At 37.5% G+C, this 20,912-nt stretch overlaps 1 protein-coding gene across 1 annotated transcript in view; it reads left to right on the top strand.

The window, feature by feature from the left end:
* gabra6b (gamma-aminobutyric acid type A receptor subunit alpha6b) overlaps positions 1-20,912 on the top strand; it is a 48,449-nt gene that overhangs the window by 13,665 nt on the left and 13,872 nt on the right. Inside the window, exon 9 of the mRNA XM_041801151.1 lies at positions 16,050-16,306. Coding sequence (XP_041657085.1) covers positions 16,050-16,306 — 257 coding nt within the window. The remainder of the gene's footprint in view (positions 1-16,049; positions 16,307-20,912) is intronic.

Below are 20,912 nucleotides of genomic sequence, written 5' to 3'. Positions count from 1 at the left end.
TCTTGTTTTGTGCACAGGGCACAGTCATGTTGGATTAGAAAAGTGCTTTCCCCAAACTCCCCTTTGTTGCCACAAAGTTGGAAGCATAGCATTGTCTAAAATGACTTGGTATGCTAAAGTGTTAAGATTGGCCTTCATTGGAGATCAGGGGCTTAGCTAAACCCTGAAAAACAGCCCAATACTATTATCCCTCCTCCACCAAACCTGACAGTTGGCACAATGCTGTCAGACAGGTGAAGTTCTCCCGGCATCCGCCGAACCCAGACTCGCCCGTTTGACTGACAAACAGAGAAGCATGATTTGTCCCTCCACAGAACATGTTTCCCCCCTGCTACACAGTCCAGTGTCAGTGTGCTTTACATAATTCCATCAAACACATTCCATAAAGCTCTCTCACTGCACAGTTTTTGTGCTTACACTAATGGAAATGGGTCCAATTGAAACACCTGAATTCAATAATTAACAGGTGTTGCCAAATACTTTTGTCCTGTAGTGTATATGAGCTCAGCTAGCTTAGCTTTCTGTAATGCATTTCTCTTTTGCTTTTATTCTTTGTGTTCAATGTTCTATTAAAGGATTTTTCATCTATAATGTTTCAGTCACAATATTAAATAAACATTTGTATCTCTTTTATGTATATTGAACAAAACACATAAAATATATGTGCATTTTAAGAAAATTTAAGATTAAAGAAAATTAAATTCACTCACCAGGATGCTGCTATGTTTTAGTTGGCACTGCTTTTTGGGTCATGTGACATGGTCTGGGGACAGTTCTATTTCTATGCATTAGTTGCCCGTCTACTGTTCATTGTGCCAGGCAACATCATAGTGGTCACATGTCTGCTAAATATTCATATGAAAGTGGACACATTGAGTTTTTTCAACAGATTATTTTTTTGGGCTTTTGCCATTATTTAGACAGGACCGCTGAGGAAAGACAGGAAATACAGGGAGAGAGAGAAAGGGGAAGACATGGACCAAACTGCACAGAAACAGGGAATCAATCCCACAACCAATGAGTTGAAGACAATATGGGTGTCTGGGCTTCCCATTGAGTTAAACTGGCGACCGCTGAGTCCAGTTTAACATTTGTGTAATATCATGTTACCTTTAGTTACTTTTATTTCTGTGATGTGCTGCTGTGCTGTCATTAATCTTGTCTCATTAATCCCAGAGGATGAACTTAAAAGGACACTTTTGGCAAAAACGTACCTTTCTAACTGCTTACTTTTTTCCTGCCGTTGCTATTTGATTGTTCTACTTACACTTTTCAGTGCTGTAGAGTTTTTCCATTCAGCATTTCTTATTATTCATTTGTTTCTGGCTGTCTTTGAGAGGTCAGGATAAAATTTCCAAAAAAATGGGGAAGCCACCAGGGCTGTCTTAAGGCACACTCGCTTGAGTCAAGGATTAAGTTAAAAAGCCTTTATTTGCTCAGGGCATATTTATTAAAAATCCAAGAACACACTGACTGGTTTCGACCTACACAGGGTCTTCATCAGAGTGTGGTGGCACAGATGAGGTTCATTCAAAAGAATCAGGGGCTGAAGCAGCAACGGCATATAGATAAAATGTAGAAGTGGATTACATAAAACCCCAAATAGTTCATGTATATGATTCATATTTCCAATACCAGTATCATGATGAATCCAAAGAGAGAGAGAGAAAAAACCCAAAAATGCGTAAATATGTGTAATTTTTATTGTTGGGAAATAGATAAACATGTAACAAACTGTGGTAGAAATCAAACAAATCCACTTATTACCATAAAAACAAAAAATAAATAAATGAATAATTTTCCTAGGATGGAATTTGTGTTGCTGCATTTGTGATTTTGTTGCAAAGGGTTAATTCAAATAAGAAACAACATTGCCAGTAGCTTGCAGTGCTGAGACTGGGTACTATTTTTGTTATATACATGAAATGTGTCTTCCTGCTTTGTTCAGCACTCATCATGTCATTCATCTGTCTACATCGACTTGTTCAGTTTGAATCACTTGCTAATCTTGTCTCTGCTTCCTCCTCCTGTCTGTCGTTTGCCGTGTGTCCGTCCTTATGTCTTAATCCATTCTCAGCTCTTTCACCTTATATAACACTTTGAATGGTCTGCTCTTTTTCAATTTCACTTTGCTTTATTTGCACGATACGTAAACACATCTGTGCCACAAGGTATGCTGAGTATACGGCAGATGAGGAGGAGGAGAAGAAAAGCGAGGGTAAATATAACACAGCTGCTGATACTGAAAATACAGATTAAAAATAAAAACTTGCCATAAGTAAAATAAAGTACTTCCCAGATTGTGTGCATATGTCTGATATGCACAGCAGCTGTCTAAAGATGTGTAGTCAATGTCTTGCATTATATAGAGCCATATATAGCTCAGAAAAATACAAATTGTCACAATTCTTGGTAGTATAATGAAAATTAAACATTCGAATTTTCTGTGTGTTATATTTGGAATATTGTCAGAAAAAATCAGCCGTGTATTTTCACTTGGGTCAGAGTTTAAGTGCTCAAATGGTATTAATGATTTTCTAGAGCTAGCTATTTAATCTGCCCTTCTCTTTGAGTGCTTTCTGTTTTGTAGAAATGTTGCCAGTTGAATATCTCATCTTAAGTTTCAGCAATAGATTAAATTTGTTGTGGGATCTGATTTCTCATCTTCGTTGTGCTCTGAAATCCTCTTGAGGTGCCTTTGAAATGTTTGTATGCATGTCTGTGGTTTTAAGGCTGGCTTGTTGTTGCTCAGTTTGAAAAGGGTCATGGCCTGCTGTAGTAGTTCGACCACTGCACACAACTGATTGCTTTAAAAAGTTCTTTATGTAATTGTGTTTATCTTACATCTCTTCAGTGTTTGTCTGACTTTCTCCAAAGTTCTTTACCAAGACTATTTCATCTCCTCCATTTCTTTCAGCCTCAAGCACACAAACAAAAATCACACCAACATGTAACATTATTCTTTTCCTGCCTCTTTTCCAGCTCCCTGCTGGTCTCTTCATATGAGCCTTCTATGCTCTCGACGCACATCCCACATGCACAAAACACATCTCTTGACCGTCCTTTTGCCTTTCTCTCTATCTCTTTATGCTTGACTGTGCTGTCCACACAACCAAAGTGAGACAATGTCCACTTTTTCCACGCCTCACAGTCCCACACATAATCTGCAGGAGACATTCAAACACATAAATGCACACATTTAATCTGCGGTAAATGATGCCGCACACATCCATGCATTTCAATCATCATCCATCCATCTACAGTATATCTATCTGTCTATCATCCATCCATCCCTCCAGGCCAGTCCACTGCCTGTAACTAAGTGATAACTGCAGATAGTGACACGAGGAGACAGGCAGTGACTCTGTAAACGATGTTGCTGCAGATTATGTAAGAGCCATAGATTAAGGGAATATCCGGCAGATCACTGCGGGTTCAAAGGAGGAGGAGGGCAGCCACCACAATGAGGCCAAGCGGGAGGGGGGGGCAGAGAAAGCTGGCCCAGTGTGGTTCCTGTGAGCGGGACGGAGAGATGGATGTGAGGGGCCACTGTGGTTTGTGTTTTTCTGCTGTGTGCTTTCAGCGTGTGTGCATGAGAGCGAGTTACACTGAGAGAAAGAGAGAGTGGGAGGGATGCATCATGGAAAATGACTGCTTTCAACAAATATGTAGGAGGGAAGACTCTTCATTACACAGAGAAAAAGGAGAAAAAAAACAATGGTGTATCATCGGGGATAGAAATAGCCCTCCACTAGTCACGATTTGAAAGATTACGACCTGTTGTGACTGTCAGGTAAAGCCGTATCAGGAACGGAAACCTCACAACAGAATAAGATAAATAGCCTGTTTAATGAATCAAATATACAACTGTAAGCACAAAGGGGAAAGGGCTTTTTTTCTGTGTGTGTAAAGGCCACTGCATGCTTTGTCAGTGTGTTGTGTGCGAGTAGGTGGTGCAGTATGTGGTGCAGGAAATTAACAGAAAATAAAAACAGTCGTGGGAGGAGAAGAAGCAGAAGAAGAAGCGAGAAAGAGAGGGAATGAAGAGACCCATATTTATAGGCTCAGCCACAGGTGCTGGGAATCCAATGACTAGTGATCACCACATCATCACAGGAGGGGAGACTTCATGAGTAGGTAGTTGTATCTCAGTAATTACTAAAGCTTACGAGCTCAGTTAAGTGTACAGATCACTAAAGAGACAGGGCATGTTAGAGCCCCACTCCCAAAGGGGAATGTAATGCATCGCTTTCCACTGACTTTGTACTGCACTTAGATTTTTTTTCTGTGCCACTTTTGCCTGCTAGCATTGATGGAAAAATAGCTAAAAGCTGCATTTTGATGGGATACATTACCAACAGGGTAAAGCACCCATAACTGAGCTTTTCAAAGTACCCAGGAAGAAAAGTTGCATCCAGGCAAAGAGGAACTAAATCATTAGCAAAAAATGCAGGAAAATGGTAAAATCCAGACACAGTCCAGACAGTGATTTGGCCAGATTATAACGCCTATAAAAAGTAATCACTTAGATGTTTTACTCTTTTATTGGTTTTATAAATCAGTCATGGTCAATAAAATTTGGCTTTTTGACAACAAAAAAATTACAAAAGAATCCCTTATTGTCAAAGTGAAAACAGATTTCTACAAACTAATGTAAATCACATAAAAATACGTAATGTTAAATAAGTGACTGCATAAATATTCACCCCTTCAAGTCAGTATTTAGTAGATGCACCCCTGGCTGCAATTACAGCACTGAGTCTGTGTGGATAGGTCCCAATGAGCTTGCACATATTGACGCTGCAATTTTACTCCTTTCTTCTTTGCAAAATGTATCAAGCTCTGTCAGGTTGCATGGGGATCAGGCGTGAACAGCCCTTTTCAAGTCCAGCCACAAATTTTCTATTGGATCGAGGTCTTTGACTTGGCCACTACAGCACATTCCCCTTGATGTCTTTAAACCATCACAGCATAATGCTGCCACCACTGTGCTTCACACTGGGGATGGTGTGTTTGTGGTGATGTGCAGTGTTTGTCCGCCTGACATGGTGTCTTGTCTGATGGCCAAAAGGCATCATTTTGGTCTCATCAGACTAAAGAACTTTCTTCCACTTGACCATGGGGTTTCCCACATGCCTTTTGACACACTCTAGTTGAGATTTGATATGAGTTTTCTTCAACAGTGGCTTTCTCTTTGCCACTCTCTCATAAAGCTTTGACAGGTGAGGAACCTGGGCAACAGTTGTTGTATGCAGAGTCTCTCCTCTCTCAGCTGCTGAAGCTTATATCTCCTTCAGAGTAGTCATAGGTGTCCTCTTACGGTAGTCTCCGTCTTGCACGGTCCCTCAGTTTGTGAGGATGGCCTGATCTAGGCAGATATACACATGTGCCATATTCCTTCCATTTTTGATGATGGGTTTAACTGTATTCAGGGGGTTGTTTAGTGCCTTGGAATTCTTTTTGTATCCTTCCCCTGATGTACACTTTTCAATAACCTTTTCTGTGAGTTGCTTGAAGTGTTCTTTTGTCTTCATGGTGTAATTGTAGCCAGGAATACTAATAAACCAGTGACTGGACCTTCCGGACACAGGTGTCTTTATACTAGAATCACTTGAGACACATTCACTGCACTCAGGTGACCTATTTTCAGTAAATGTGAGACTACTAGCACCAGTTGGCTGGGCTAGTGTTGAATTAGGTCAGTCACTTTAAAGAGGTGAACATTTATGCAGTCACTTATTAAACATTACACATTTTTGTTTAACCATTTACCTACTGAGCCGGCGCCAGCGCTGTGTTTTATATGTCCGGGATATTATTACCGTAACGCTGTCAAAGTTTGTCCGATCAGAAAAATTCCAACGGTGTTGGAAAGCTGAGAATTGTGGGCATGTGCACATATATGGTTCAGTAAGGTATTCACAACCATATGATGTGGGCATTCATAGCAAAACACCATAGCAAAACACCAGAAGTATTGCAAGACTGCTTTGCAGATTCTCAACACTGTAACTCCTTGAAAGTTTGCTCAATCTAAAAAATTTCAACGCTGACAGAGAGCTGAAAATTTGTGCTTTCCGGCAATGTATGATGTGTGGTATATATATTACAGTAATGTCAAACAGCACCGTATAAACGGCAGCTTTGGCAGAAGACGAGTGAGAAAAGGAGAGTGAAGGAAGAGAGTAAAAGGAGAGCGAGTGAGAGTGGTGTTTTGTTTTCAAAAAATAGCGTTAGATATTGGCATTTGTGCGTCTGTCATGTGCAATAACAATATGTTAGTTGAGAATGTTGAGAATGCATTTTTTCACCTTTATTTGCACTGCTTTTTGCCTATGTATATAGTTATCGTTTGCACTGTGTTTTGCACATCCAGAGTCCTAGACTCAAAAAATGACTGGTGATTGTTCTAAACATGTATAGGTTCACGTTTCAAATGTCAAATCAAAACTTCATGAGCAATAACAAAATTTCTTCTCATAAAAGCCATGAAAAACAAATCAGTTTTTGTGTTTTTCTTCTTTTAAACTGCTGACAATTCCATATAATGTGCAATCATCATTAACCAGATGTTGAAAAGTCAAGTTCAAGTACTCCTGGGAAAAGGGACCGAAGCTCTCAGACTTAGGGAATTTCCTGACTATTTTACAGCCATAGTAACAAAATATGTCCTAATCTCCATTTTTAGACTCAGTAGGTAAAGGGTTAATTGACATTACTTTGTAGAAATCTTTCACTTTGATATTGAAGGGGTTCTTTTGTATTTTTTTTACATTCATAAAAGTCAAATTATATTGACCACAGAGTTTTAAAATCAATAAATAGGTAAAATATCCAAGGGGGTGAATACTTTTTATGGCACTGCATCTTTAAAGGTTGAGACTAAACTTAGCTAGGCCTTGATTTCATTCCTTTGAAAGTGGTTGATAAACTCACTGGATGACTCTATCAAATAGTTGTTGAAATTAGTGATAGGCATTCCTGCTATTTTGAATATTCATGCTTTACTCCCATTTTTGCATATCAGGTGAAACCTGCTCACTGGTTGGGCTGTATGCACTTCTGGTTTAAAACATTAATGTTACACCATCAAGCAGGGATCCTTAGTGTGTGGTGTGCCTGTTGTGAAGGGATGTGGAGAAGGATCATTGGCATTCAGTAGAGACATGGTATAGGAGGGGATACTAACTACATCACTGAGATTGTAAATGTTATTTTTCTTTCCAATCAACATGGAACACTAAAGTGCTCTTCTGACGTGGCTGTATTTAGCGTCCTTTTTAGCTAGAAACAATTATTTTGAAAGCTTTTCAGTATTTGGATGTATAGCACGGCTCAAAACGCTTCATCTTAAGTGGGCATGATTTATAGAATGTGATCTGTTGTGCTGTTTTTATATCCTATATTTCATTTGGTGTTTACCTGTCATAATGTGTAATGGCCCAACAGTATGAAGTGTAGCACAGTTCACTGACATAGCTTGAATCCATGAGATTTTAATGATTAAAAACTGTCAGTTATTAAAATTAAACCCTGCTGATATTTTCTAGATTAGCCATGTCTTTTGACTTGTGTGAAACATTTCATTAAAAGCTTGGTAACTGGGAAAGTGGGTTATGTAAATGTTGAAGTTGTGCCCTTGGCTAATTGGGTGGCCTTCAAAGGTAAATGCAGTGAAACAGTGAAACTGATTTTCTACGGGAGAAATGACCTGCAAAGAAACCCAGATCACAAATGTATCAGGAAGAAGGAGCATATTTAGTCACCAATGGCGGCAGGTAGATTTAGAGATGTGGAGATGTATTGTTTTATATTTTAATATTCTTTTCAGTATTCTTTTCAGAAGTATGTTCTTCTATTTTCACCCTTCCCCCTTTATTTGTTTTGGATTTTTGTACACTTCTCTATATTTAAGCAGGTATAGCAGCCTGTTTCTACAAATGCAATGTTAAATTTGTGCAATGTAATCCCCACCTTTCTAGACTCCATAGCTTTTATTTCAATGTGAATCCAATAAATAGTGATTTGAGTCTACAAATGGAAAACACGTGATACACAGTGTATTGATATTTGTATCGCTGTTGGGATACATGACCTTAGATCACCAAGTGCTCTCTGCTAAAACCTAAAGCCTGAATTAAAAACATTGTTTTTCACCTGCTAACCAGTAGAGAGTGTGAATCTATAGGTCATGATTCAACAAACTGATTTTTGATTGAAACCAATTCCTGATTCAAAACACATCTCATATTTCTTATAAAGAGTTAAAGAGTTACTCTGATCACCTCCACATGTTGAGCGCCTTTAAATAAAATCTGAAATTGTCATGTGACCATAGCTTTGCCACCACTGGCCAACTAAATTGGCAGTGGTGAAAAATGGAGAAAACTTTTAGTATCATTATTAAATGCTTTAGAACTTTTCTTTCTACTCAACAGTCAGAATTACTAGGATGACCACACAACAGATACAGAGCTATGTTAATGACCACTTAACAGTCACAGAGTGTCAGAAAATATAACTTTAACTTAACAACCACCTTAGCCCTGTCTAATGTAAAATATCCTGCGTCTCTCTTTTGGCTTTCCTGTCACTCCTGTAAAAATGCTGTAGATAGCTCAAAGTTAAAATGCCTCACCTTATATGGACATTTGCACTTATTAATGTAAACTTTCTTATGTTATCTTTTCTACCTCATGTTAATCTGCCCAAATCCATGGATATTTCATACTTCTGATCGTGTCTAGTCAGCATTCTTGCACTTCTTGCACATCTTGCAACCATACAACCATTTCCATTTCCATTTGTATATACTAGGAAAAAAATACCTAACAAGGGCTTGTAAATATTTAAATCATTTTTATACTATTTTCATTTTTATATACAGTGCTTAACAAATTTATTAGACCACCCTAACCCTAATCAAAGTAAGGTTTATGCCACAGCTGCCCTAAATTAACAGCATTGGTTTTTTCCAAAATCATTTTTTATGTTTCTGCAATGGTTAATACACCAAGATGTAGAAGCTCTTTAACCCAAATGGTATTTTTAATGCTAAAATATAATTATTGTTGTTATCCATGAATTTCCAGATTTACTGATTTATAAAAAAACTGAAAAAATAGTAAAGCACATTAATGTTTCTTGATTAATATGTCAAATTGTAGTTATTTACTTGCATTCCTGAAGAGAAAAAATGAGTTTTAGTGGTTGAATGTTATGCTTGATTCATTTCTGACTTCTCAGAGAAGCCCAGTGAGCCGGCTCAAATTTGGGGGAATTCAGTTTGAAATCCCTCATTCCTGTTCAAAATGGTAAAATGTGGAGAGCTGACTGAAAATGAAAGAGTCCGCATTAAAGCACTTCATGATGCTGGATGGTCTTTGAGACAAATATGACAGGTGGTCTAATAAATTTGTTAAGCACTGTATTTATTTTTTAATACCTGTGCACTGAGTGCAAAGGAAACTGGAGTCAAATTCCTCGTGGCGTAAACATATTGTACCTGGCCAATAAAGCTGATTTTGACTATGACGCTAAAACAGAGAGCAGAGAAAGGTAATAGTGGCTTACATTTAACTGACGTTAGAGTTGGAAAGTAAAAGAGTGTATTGACATGTGGGGATTTCAGAAAAATGGTTTACTAATTTTAGCACCCCATTTTATTTGTAATGAATGTAAAAAAATTGTTACAGGGGACTTATCCAAGATACTTTCTACACAGCCTCTGAAGTGTCAATAGAAAAAGTACATTGGCATACATATATTAATCTCCTCCACCTACTAGTAATCATCCATATGTGTATTCACACCCACTCAACACCTACACAGATGACCCTCCATGCTATTACTCCATTCTGTAAGGGTAGGGCACGGATAGAGTTACCTCACATTCGAACAACGAAACGCTCATAAGCACTCTCACATGTAGTTTCCGTCAAAACTCAAACATACGTTTATGCCTACACCCAATCAGCCTCCATACGCACATCCATCAGTCCGTGTCCATCCTCCAAAGTGGGTTTTTTAACTCTAAAGTAGTGCATGGAGAGAGCAGAAGCTGATCCTCTGAGGTTTGACCAAGGAGAAGCCAAGCGAGTCTGTTGTCAGCATCAAAAATAGCTTGTGCACATACAGTGCATTCCCACACATAGGCATGTGAACACGCTGCTGTACATTATTAAAAGTGAGACTGAGCTGATATTTGAAGCACAAGCCTGCTCTTGTTAGGAAGAAATAGACCTTCAGGGCCAAAATTGTCATCCGACTTTTAAAACTAACCTTGAATTTATTCATGAGCATGCCTCAACATGAGAAAGTATACCTAATATTCAGACTCTCGTTCTAATTTAGTGATGAGTAAGCTTAACAATAGCATGACCAGCTGGTAGATCATCTGGACCCACTCCCTCTAATAGCCCTTCTGTCATGTTATTGTGGTGTTTAACAAATCCTGATGTATAGTTTTTAATCATTTTTTTTTCTACTTTACACACCTTTCACAGCTCCTCATCGCATTTTTGATACATGATAACAATGTAACAACATATATTTGATCAATTCAAAATGACATATAATGATAGAATGATTATAAATACTATTTTAACATAATTCAGCATGTGTCTTTCTGTCCCTCTCTTTATTTTATACCTTGTTCTTGGCTGATAAAGGTTCTATTAAACAGTTTAAAATGATCCTGTACATTACATGTATCATTACTGACACAGTTATGGTTTAGCTAAAGAGAAATTGTGATATCACTTATTTGTTTTGGAGTAAAAGTAGATTAAATTTTATTCGTGACCTAAGTCTTTATCAATAAAATTAACATCACCCTATTTATGTAAGGCTTTAGTTCAGATCTGTGAACTGCTGTATATGGGATTATTTTCTGCCTGTTATCTGCGTGTTTCCATGGTTACACTCCCAACGTTAAACCATCATACGGAATCAGGATGACTGGAAGACTGGCTTTAATCAAACACACAGATCAAAGTTTTGCATCTTGAGAAATCTGCCATGCATCATAAAAATACTACTTCTTTGTAGAGGAACATCAGTGTAAAGTCAAACTAGTACACCATAATTCTATCATTTTTTAAAGTTTAAAGAAGAAGAAGATAACTATTTGTCTTTGTAGAGGATGTAAGTTTTTCTCAGATGTTGAACATGCTCTATGCAAATAGGTCAAAATATACACACACAAACAGGCTCCTACAGACATCGTGTACTACTGGAGAGGTATAAACGTCATGTGCTGCTCACAAACCAGGGCACAAAAGTTGTGGGGTCCAGTGTCTTGCTCAAGGGTATCTCAGCAGTGCGTAAAGTGTAAACTGCCAACTCTCCAGCAACTGGAGTGCTTGTTTTGTACTGTAAGCAACTGTTCCTGAAAGATGTGATTTATATAAAATATACAATATAAAAATAGTTTTAGAAGTATAAACATAATGATGGAGTATTAGGACTACCCTAGAAGACTGAAATACTAGGAGACAAAGTTGTAAAGTTGTAAATTGACAAGAAAAAAAAAAACTCAGAACTACAAAGTTTAAAGGCTGGAAATTTACCAGAAATACTTGAAATTTCTGAGATTAAAATGCCTTAAATTTTGAAATAAGAAACTCATTAATTTCTAGTTTTTGGCATCATACATTTACAATGATGAAGTTAAAAACTTTTAAGGAAAACAAATTTTCAAACGGTGGCTTGACTTTCAACTTTTTAAGTTTATAATCTCAAAAATTCAAAGTTTTGGTCCAAGTACATTCACACATTTAACATTTAAAAAAAAAAGAAAAAAACAGTTTTTGTCTTGTAAATTAATGACTTGAAACTTGAGAATGTTAAGATTTCTTTTCTTGAAAGTCACCAGATCCTCTTTATTTGATTTTTTTTCCCTTACAGTGGCCCTAATGCCTCGTCATAATAATAGATATCTTTTTTCAAGAACAAGTGTATGTAAGCCTGTTATGTTGGAAATAGCTATGTTATATTTCTATGTGGGTCCTTGGGTGGCTCAACGTTTATCTTAGATAGGAGTAGGTGGGGCCTTAAAGAAAGAAAAAAGGTTGTTAACCCCTGGTCTACAGGAAAGGGTGATGAACAAATTCTCACCAAAGTTTGTTTCCCATATCTGCATTCACCTCTTTGCCCCATCCTGAAAACTCCTGACTTTGCCTCGGCTGTCCAATAAAAATATCACCCTTTGGTAATTTATAAAAGTATGTTTCAATGTGTTAATTATTACAACTGTAAAAACTTGAAGAGTCAGTTTTTAACTCCAAAAAGAGTCAACAATGACACTTCATCGGTGTTGCACCAAAAACAGTTAAATCAACTCTCTGTGGTGTGGACCGATATAGACACTCAGCTCTTATACATGTTTAACCTGACTTTAACGTCATTTGTTTTTAACCTTTAACAGCAAATATGAAATTAACTTACTTAAGACTTACTTAAAATTTAAAATGAAATATTATGTCAGTCCCTTTTAGGTCTAAATCAATATGAAATGCATTTGATTATTATTTAGGGACATTTCCACTTATATTTTGTAAATACAGTAAACACATTCATTAACTTGACCACATTATGTTGATGAGAACTTGCTAGCCCACACACGCTAAAGTTAAACAAATCTACGATTTAACATTTAAAAGTAGCTCTGTAATGTTGAACATGTAGACAAAATAAAGTACAACGCTTGTTCTCCAAACAGCAGCGTGCTTAACCAGAAAAATCTCCATCATTTATATCTTTATATCATTGTTTGAACCTGTGAGAACTGCAGTTCTTACAGACTGAGTGATTTCCATCCCCTTCTTACATTACATTTACTGTTCAGTAAAACCCTTGCATCTGCAAAAATGCCAGATTTAGTTGAATTTATAACTCCAGGGATTAATCTGGTTTATTTTGAGATTGACCTCCATGTGAATTTGGAAGAGTTCCCCTCAGGGCGAGGACTGTAACAGTTCCTCAACCAAATCCAACCTAATTCTTCTAACTTCAGTTTTGCTCCAAAAATGCAGTTTCAAAACAAACAAACAAGCAGGAAATAGAATAACGAAAAGAAAATAAGCAAGGGTTCTCTGTGATAACAACCTGCTCCCTAAACATTTTCCTGCATATCACACGGCTACTTACTCAGGAAATCAATCCTGTAAATAAATATTAAATGAGGAAAAACTTTGCTCTTTCAAAAATGATTTAATTCTTTCACTAAACAAGACGTTTGTCAACAACAGTTAACTCTGTAGCCTTCATAAAATGAGCAATCTAGCTTTCTTTACTCACATTAAAGAGAGTATTATTTTAAGATGCTAACCTTGGTGTCATAACTCACATTTTGAACACAGATGGTGACGAGACAAGAGTCTAGTTCACAGCATCATATAAAGATGTGATTTTAATGCCTCTTTGACGCTCCACCTTTTTTAGTAATGTCGAGGAGGCATAGTAGGGGAATGAAGCCTGTGCTTTCTTTAGAAATAGAAACAGAGATGTAAAAGCTTTAATTATAATTAAATGCATGCTTTATTGTCCCTTTCAACCATTATAATGTCTCCCTGCAGCCACATTGGGGAAACATAAGTAAACCACTGCTCCTTAATGTCCCATTTAACTTTAAAAAACCCTTACAGACAGCTCAGTGGACAAGTCGAAACACATCTTTCCCTTGTGAAATCAAACATTTGACTTTTTACTGTTACCTTATTTTCTTTTTCAATTAATAAAAAGTTCCTTTTTTAAAGATAATCTGGGGGATTTTTGCCTTTATTTAGATAGGATAGGTGTAGATAGACAAGAAAAAGAGTGGGGGGAAGACATGCTGCAAACAGCAGAAAGGCAGAGAATCAACTTAACAACCAGTTAGGGCTGTAAATAAGCAGCTGCTTTACACACTGAACTAAAACAGTAAACTAGTAATAAACTAGTCAAATTTACTTCCTGACACATCTAGGTGGAGTAGACACCTACTTTGCATCATGTATCCTACAAAATATCCTCAGATCGACGTTTGAATTAATTCATAATGATAACAGGAGCACTAGTGTGTGATATAAAAGGACATATCAGATATAATGCAATGTTTATTACTGATGCATAGTGAATAAAAGAGTCAGCTGCTTGGGACCTAGTGACTGGAAGGCACTGTTTTTTTTCTCTTCTAATCTCTGTCTGTCTGCAATACACTAACGCTGATGTGTACTTTTTATTGCATTGGACATAATACTTGAACGTACCAGATAGTCAAACAGGCCACAGGAATTGATGTTTTGACGCCACTTCAGTACAAACATCCTGCATCTTTGTGTCGAGTCTATCTCTCAAATCTGCATCTCTTAATAAGTCAGCTGTGCGCTCCCACCGTTTCATTCTCACACACGCTCGCACTGCCAACAAGCAGGATCTTGGTCAGATGTGAGCTAATCGACCAACCAACTGACCAACCTGCTGGAAGGTGTCAGCCCTGATGTCCACTTCAAGCTTCTGTAAGGGACATCGTTGTAACTCACTGAAAACGCCCACACAATCCTCTTTTGGGTCTTGACCCACCATTTGAGAGCCACTGCTCTAGAGTCAGACATAGATAGGCCCTAGCAACTGTATATTTGCTGTATTTTGGTTGTGGGATATCCTTTAAAGCACTGGTTCTCAACTGGTGGGTCCACACCCAGAAGAGAGTCTTCTTCAGTGGGTAGCAAATGAGTTCCAGGATACAAATATTGTGCCACAAATATATGCTTGTTTTGTCCTGTCTCTTTGATTTGTCTCATGTTTTGGACTGCATGGGGTCCAGATTGCACAACTTTATTAAACAAATTCAGTTGGTCCTTCCTCAATAGATGACTTCTTTATAAAAGCTGTAATCTATTGAGGAATTAGCAGACAATTGCGATGCATGGTTGGCTGATCAGAATCAACTTAGCTCAACTGGATGATAAAGTTATACCTACAAAGTAACCTATAAAGTTACAGGTAAGAATAGATCATTTCCAACAAGAGTGACTGTATAAACTTGGCAACACTGTCTGCATAAAAGTATGCTTTGAAGGACATATTTTACACATGTTGAGGAAAGTCCTCATGAAATGTGATAGCCTACTGGTAAAGTGTAAAAATGACTGGTGATGGATTCTGTTTGAAATCATTTCTAAAGTATATAACAACTGTATGACTCTATAGAAAATTGAGTTTTGTTATTTTTCTCAGCTCCACAATAAATCAATGAAGCTACAGTGAGAAATTACCTTGACCCATCACTATGACTGTACACATATGGATGTTGAAGATGATACACAGAAATATACCGTCTTCTCGGGTTTAAAAACAGGGAAGCTTCTCTGTTTCAGTCAGTCTGACTCTACCTACAGGCAACTCTGTGTTCCTTGACCCATTTCCCAGGCGTACTCTCCCTCCTCCTCTCTCTCCCTCTACAGATACTGTAGCTGATTTACAACTATTGGAGCAGGGAGCATGTGCTGAGCTCTCACTGGTTTACTGAAAGTTGATGAGGCATGGCGATAACCATGTGTCAATACACTGTGAGCCCTCTCTTGTTTAATATGTTTTGTTTGCTTCCCACAACTGCATCAATCTTCATGCAGCAGGCTGATTGAAATCACATCAAATCTGAAACAAAACAACATTGATTTCCTTTGTTGGGCTTAATTACTTTGCTGCTCATTGGTATTCTGCTCGGAGTTTTGGACACACACACACACATTTCCCAATCACTGATCATCTCACAGCTGGGCAAATATGGCTTTAAATTAGGATAGATTATTCTAAGTTTTTTTTTTGCATAATTTTGCCTAATTTCATATTGTCATTCTGGGTGTACTGTGTGATACTATAAGATATCTTTATATTTTAACACACTGGGCTTTTTCATGCGGTTTCAACATTATGAGCACATAAAATATGATGTTTTATGATGTCCTGGATACAACAGCACAGCATCTGTAAATTATTAATGCCCTTATATTGCATCATAGAATATTCCCTTTAATATGAGTTTCCTCTCCTCTTTTCTCTGCTAGGTGGATGCCAGCAGTGTTCTGAAGAAGAGGATGAACTCTGCCCCAATATTTGACCGCCCTGCAAAAACATTTCCCAACCCACCCGTAAACGCTCAAGCCTTCCTGCAGCAAGGTTCAGCTGTTCCTGCCAACAACGTCCTGACTGGCACCAGCATCATCGACAAATACTCTCGCATCCTCTTCCCTCTTTCATTTGGCGCCTTCAACCTGGTCTACTGGATCGTCTATCTCACCAAGGACACCATGGAGATGTCCAGGTGAACAGATGGCACGGTTCTTACAAGTTATTCCAGCTCCTTCTTTCTGATTATGATTTCTTTGCTTAAGTCTTAACATCCTCAGCCAGGCTATTTAAAAGCATACGAAAAAGTTTCATACTTAAGGGTGCTTAAAAAATTACCAGTAGGTTTTAATCAACACATTTTCACCTCCAACTTCTCAATCACAGCTGCTTGGTTAGAGGCCAAAAACATCAAAAATTGGTGGTCCAGGTACAACTTAAATCACAGTGTGGCATGAATGAGGTAACAAAACCGAGTCAGGTTGGCTGCCAAATCAAATTTACACTATAAATCTGAGTTCTTTTAATACAAAATTGTCTAGAAGAGATTTTAATAAGTGCAACATAAGCATGCGTTACAATTGATGTGGCCTTTAATGATTTGATAGCAGACATCACTTTACACTGAGCTTTCTGGAGCACATCAGTCTGTTAACAGAAGTTAACAGTTGCTGTGCTCTCTCCCTCATTCATCTCCCACTGCACTATTTCACTAACTGAGAGAGGAGCAAGCTGACGGTGACATTTTTATTAGCTTCTCTCCTTCATCAAGTCAAAAACATACATTTAAAGAAAGCAGAGGTATAATTTTTAGTTTCTAGAAAAAGAAAGAAAAAAAATCATTGTTTAATTGTAGTTTTAGTAGAGGTATTTGAGTAGTTTTTTTTTTTTTTTTTTGAGGCACTTGTATTTTGAAATCAGCATTTTTAGTTCTACTTAATTAAGTTTTAACCAGAGTGACTACACTTTCGTTTGAGTGCAGTACTTTTGAACTTTTTCCACTTCTGTTGACATCACAGTAGCACACAGCAAGAGAACAATTTCACATCATATCCTAAAACAACTGTTGTTATTATAGAGGTGTGACTTTACCTGTTTGCTCCTTTTCCCACTGTTTGATAATTGAAATAAATCACTGATATAAAATTTTAAAACAAAACAGTAAGTTCAGGATTTTGAACAAGCAAGATCTAGTTTAGTCTTAGACATGAAGCTTGCTGAAAAACTTTTCACTTTACCTGTGCAACAGACAACAAGTAATTAGCCTTACAAAATTGTCCTTTATAGGTTACGTTACGGCACCAAAGCTACAGGTTAAGGTTTAAATAAAAAAAAAAAAAAAGTTAAAAATAATGAGTAATGAAAGCATTCTTAGTATGTAACCAATATAAACTGTATTATATAAGTAATAAGCTGAATAGGAAAAACATAATACATCTTTGGTTCACTAACATATTCAAAGCTACTTTGTGATTTTTTTTATAGATTATGAAAAAGACTGAAATCAATATTGATGCCTTTAAAAGCAAACAAGATAATACTTGACAAAATTAACATTTTTTTTTTTTTACTGCTGCACCAGGTATATGTCACCTACTTCAAATAACAGCATGTCTCAGTAACAGCCTTTAAAAAACATCTGGGCCAGTAGCATTATGATTTGTTTGACGTTGGCAAGAAAGAAGGGTGACAGTTCTACTCAGTGAACATGACAAAACCCTTAGAGCTGAAGTAAACTGGCAAAAAATGGAACTTCTTAAAGAAAGTAACATTGACTGGAATCCCTCTCAAAGGCTGTTGTGTTTTTTCCCATTACCACCACCAGATTTGCGCCTCTCATACTGTGTAACCTAACCTTAACACTCAACACAACTATAAAACAATGTTAGAGTGGTACCTAGAGCATCATACTGTGACTCATTTGGCCTCTGACCGAGCTGCAGTGGTTGACCAGAGGGACCAGTATCAGGCCTATATGACACATTTATTCTACAGTAGTCTCAGCCAGCCAACCAGGTTGAGAAATCCAGCAGATGAGTAGCTGCTGTGAGAATTCAAACAAGGACAAACTCTTTTCTACTTTTAGACTCCTTATCTTGTGTACAAAGTGTTTTGCAACAGTGTTTTAAAAATTAAACAAAATAAGATTTTAATGAATTGCTCTGATCAAATAAGTAAAAGTTTCCCAAATCTGTTCATAAAAACCTTCTTTGGCAGCTCACAAAGCTGATGCTCATGTGGACGAGCTGCCTGATATCATCAGAGTTCTTAGAGCTGGCCTTAGTTTTTAATGAAATATTCACAGACGCAGACATTTATATCTGTGTTATGTGTGTATTACATTAGATCACAGATCAAGTATGTGTGTGTGTAGATGCTGAGTATTATAGGAAATGAAATAATCTGAATTAAAGGCATATTTCAAACTGCATTTCATGGCTACATATGTAGATTTACCCTAATGAGGAACAAATACCGTACATCTTATGAGATATATTGCTGACTTGCATGAGTGTGTTTGTGTGTGTATGATAGAGGGTAGTATGTGTATGTACAGCATGCTTCTGCCTCCATTACAAAGTTATTTTCCTTTTTTATGTGCGTCTGCCAGCCTGAGAGCCCATATATTATTCAGCAGCTACACAAAGCACTTACAGCTCTAATTATTTACCATATGGCTTTTCTAAATGCATCAACATAGTTGAAGAATGGTCACAGTCTTCATACAGTCATTGAATTATAATTGCATTTCAAGACCACCCGGCAATACTGGCAGGCTTTGTATTTGTCATTCAGTGTTTTGCAATGAGTCCAGCACTGCACTGCCAACAGGCTGAAGTCCTAATAGCCTGTAGGTGTTTGTTTTCTCCACACACAGTGAACTATCGCTGCGATGGTGGCACGGCAAGCTCACTAAATTCCAATTTGTATCAGAGTAACAGTAAAAGATTATGTTTTTGTCTTCCAGAGGCTATTTACAAGACAGAATATACTGGTATACAGCTGAGCTCAGTGAAGGGCTCTGCAGTCACCGCAGTATTCTTTAGGCTGAATGCAAAGATGTGAGGCCCATGGAAGGACACATTTTCAGCATTAAACTTAGAGAAATTAAAATAAAGTAGTTACCATTTAAAAGTGTTCAGCATTTCAGTTTTGACTGGCAAATATTTCTTGAATCATACATCATGACAAGTGTCACCAGCATTATTTATTAGCTGTTTTAAGAGCCATTACACAATTAAACCTTTGTTTGGGCCCTGGGCAAACACACTTAGTGAACCCCTTAAACCAGCAGTTATAACTAGTGTGTCATGGAAATAAATTAATAAAATAAAATAAACAACACACACATACACAAATAATAATCAAAGTATTTTTGCTTTATTATTATTATTATTATTATTATTATTATTATTATTATTATTTGTTATTGGAAATTTTGGTAGAATTTCTGAGCCACATGGCAGAGCAGGGGTTAGCGCCGTTGCCTCACAGCAAGAAGGTTGCTGGTTCCCTTCCTGGCCAGGGCCTTTCTGTGCAGAGTTTGCGTGCATGTGTGGGTTCTCTCCAGGTTCTCCTCCCTCCACCAAAAACATGCTTGTTAGGTTAATTGATCACTATAAATTGGCCGTAGGTGTGAGTGTGCCTGGTTGTCTGTCTCTACATGGCAGCCCTGCAATTGACTGGCGACCAGTCCAGGGTGTACCCTGCCGCTCGCCCAATGGCAGCTGGGATAGACTCCTGCACCCCTGGTATAAAAAATGTATGGATGAGTAGAATTTCTGACTAATTAACTTCTCTTTCACTGAGCATGTAACTCATAATATAAATTTCATGTAATAATATAATACGCACGGAGCCCATAATGTAAAGCCAATTCAATGTTGCAATGTAGAATCTGTAAAGATGGGTTGTGAGTTTCTCTGTTACATGTTCTGATTTCTATCTATAGCACAACTATAGTTCAGTTGTGTTGAACAATCTCGTATCAGCAGGCCCTGGTGTATACAGACTAAACACTTTGTGTTGACAGCAGCAACCACAGAGAACTTCATCTGCGCTAAACAACTCACATTGACAGTATTCTAATTATGAATTTGTCCCTATAAAAGTATCTGCATCAAAGCTAACAATCTGTTATAAATCAAACATTTGCCTTAAACAAATCTTATTGATGCTGTGTGTATAAAGCCAATCAGCAATTAGACTCCCTCACAACCTGAAATGCATCAAGAATTATTGAACCAAACCACATTCATAAAGCATGAAGTCGTTTTCTTCTACTCTTAAAAGAGAGACCAGACAAAGCTTGATTTCCTTCTTTTTGAATATCTGTATCATGATGGATTTTTTTCCAGCAAACTTAATTGAGCTGAACTGTGAGCAATTCATTTTGAATATATACAGCTCTACCCTTCATTTCCACTTACAGTGCATTCCACATTTATGTTTTTTTTTTTTTTTTTTCAAACTCCAAGCGGGTTTTCATGTGTTTTGTACTAATGAGACTTCCATCTAGCCTCTCTGCCTTAAGCCGAGGTCGGTAGTTGGCTGCAGTGATGTTTGTCCTTCTGGAACTATGTCCCATCTCCACACAGGATCTCTGGAGCTCAGTCAGAGTTTTGCCTGCTACTTGGACACCCCCTTAGATAGATCTTGATGACTTGATTGCTCACAGGATTAAACACTGACTTTTTAAGAAGCAGCAGCAGGTCAATATTGAGGTTTTTATTGAGATGAAGAACCAGTTTGTTAAGCTGATCAAGGAAACTCACTAATAGCAGAACTGCCCCTAAGAAAAC

The sequence above is a fragment of the Cheilinus undulatus genome, linkage group 12 (assembly GCF_018320785.1).
Source record: "Cheilinus undulatus linkage group 12, ASM1832078v1, whole genome shotgun sequence".
NCBI classification, from domain to species: Eukaryota; Metazoa; Chordata; class Actinopteri; order Labriformes; family Labridae; genus Cheilinus; species Cheilinus undulatus.
The sequence above is the reverse complement of the archived record's forward strand: the minus strand, read 5'-3'. Positions and strand labels throughout refer to the sequence as shown.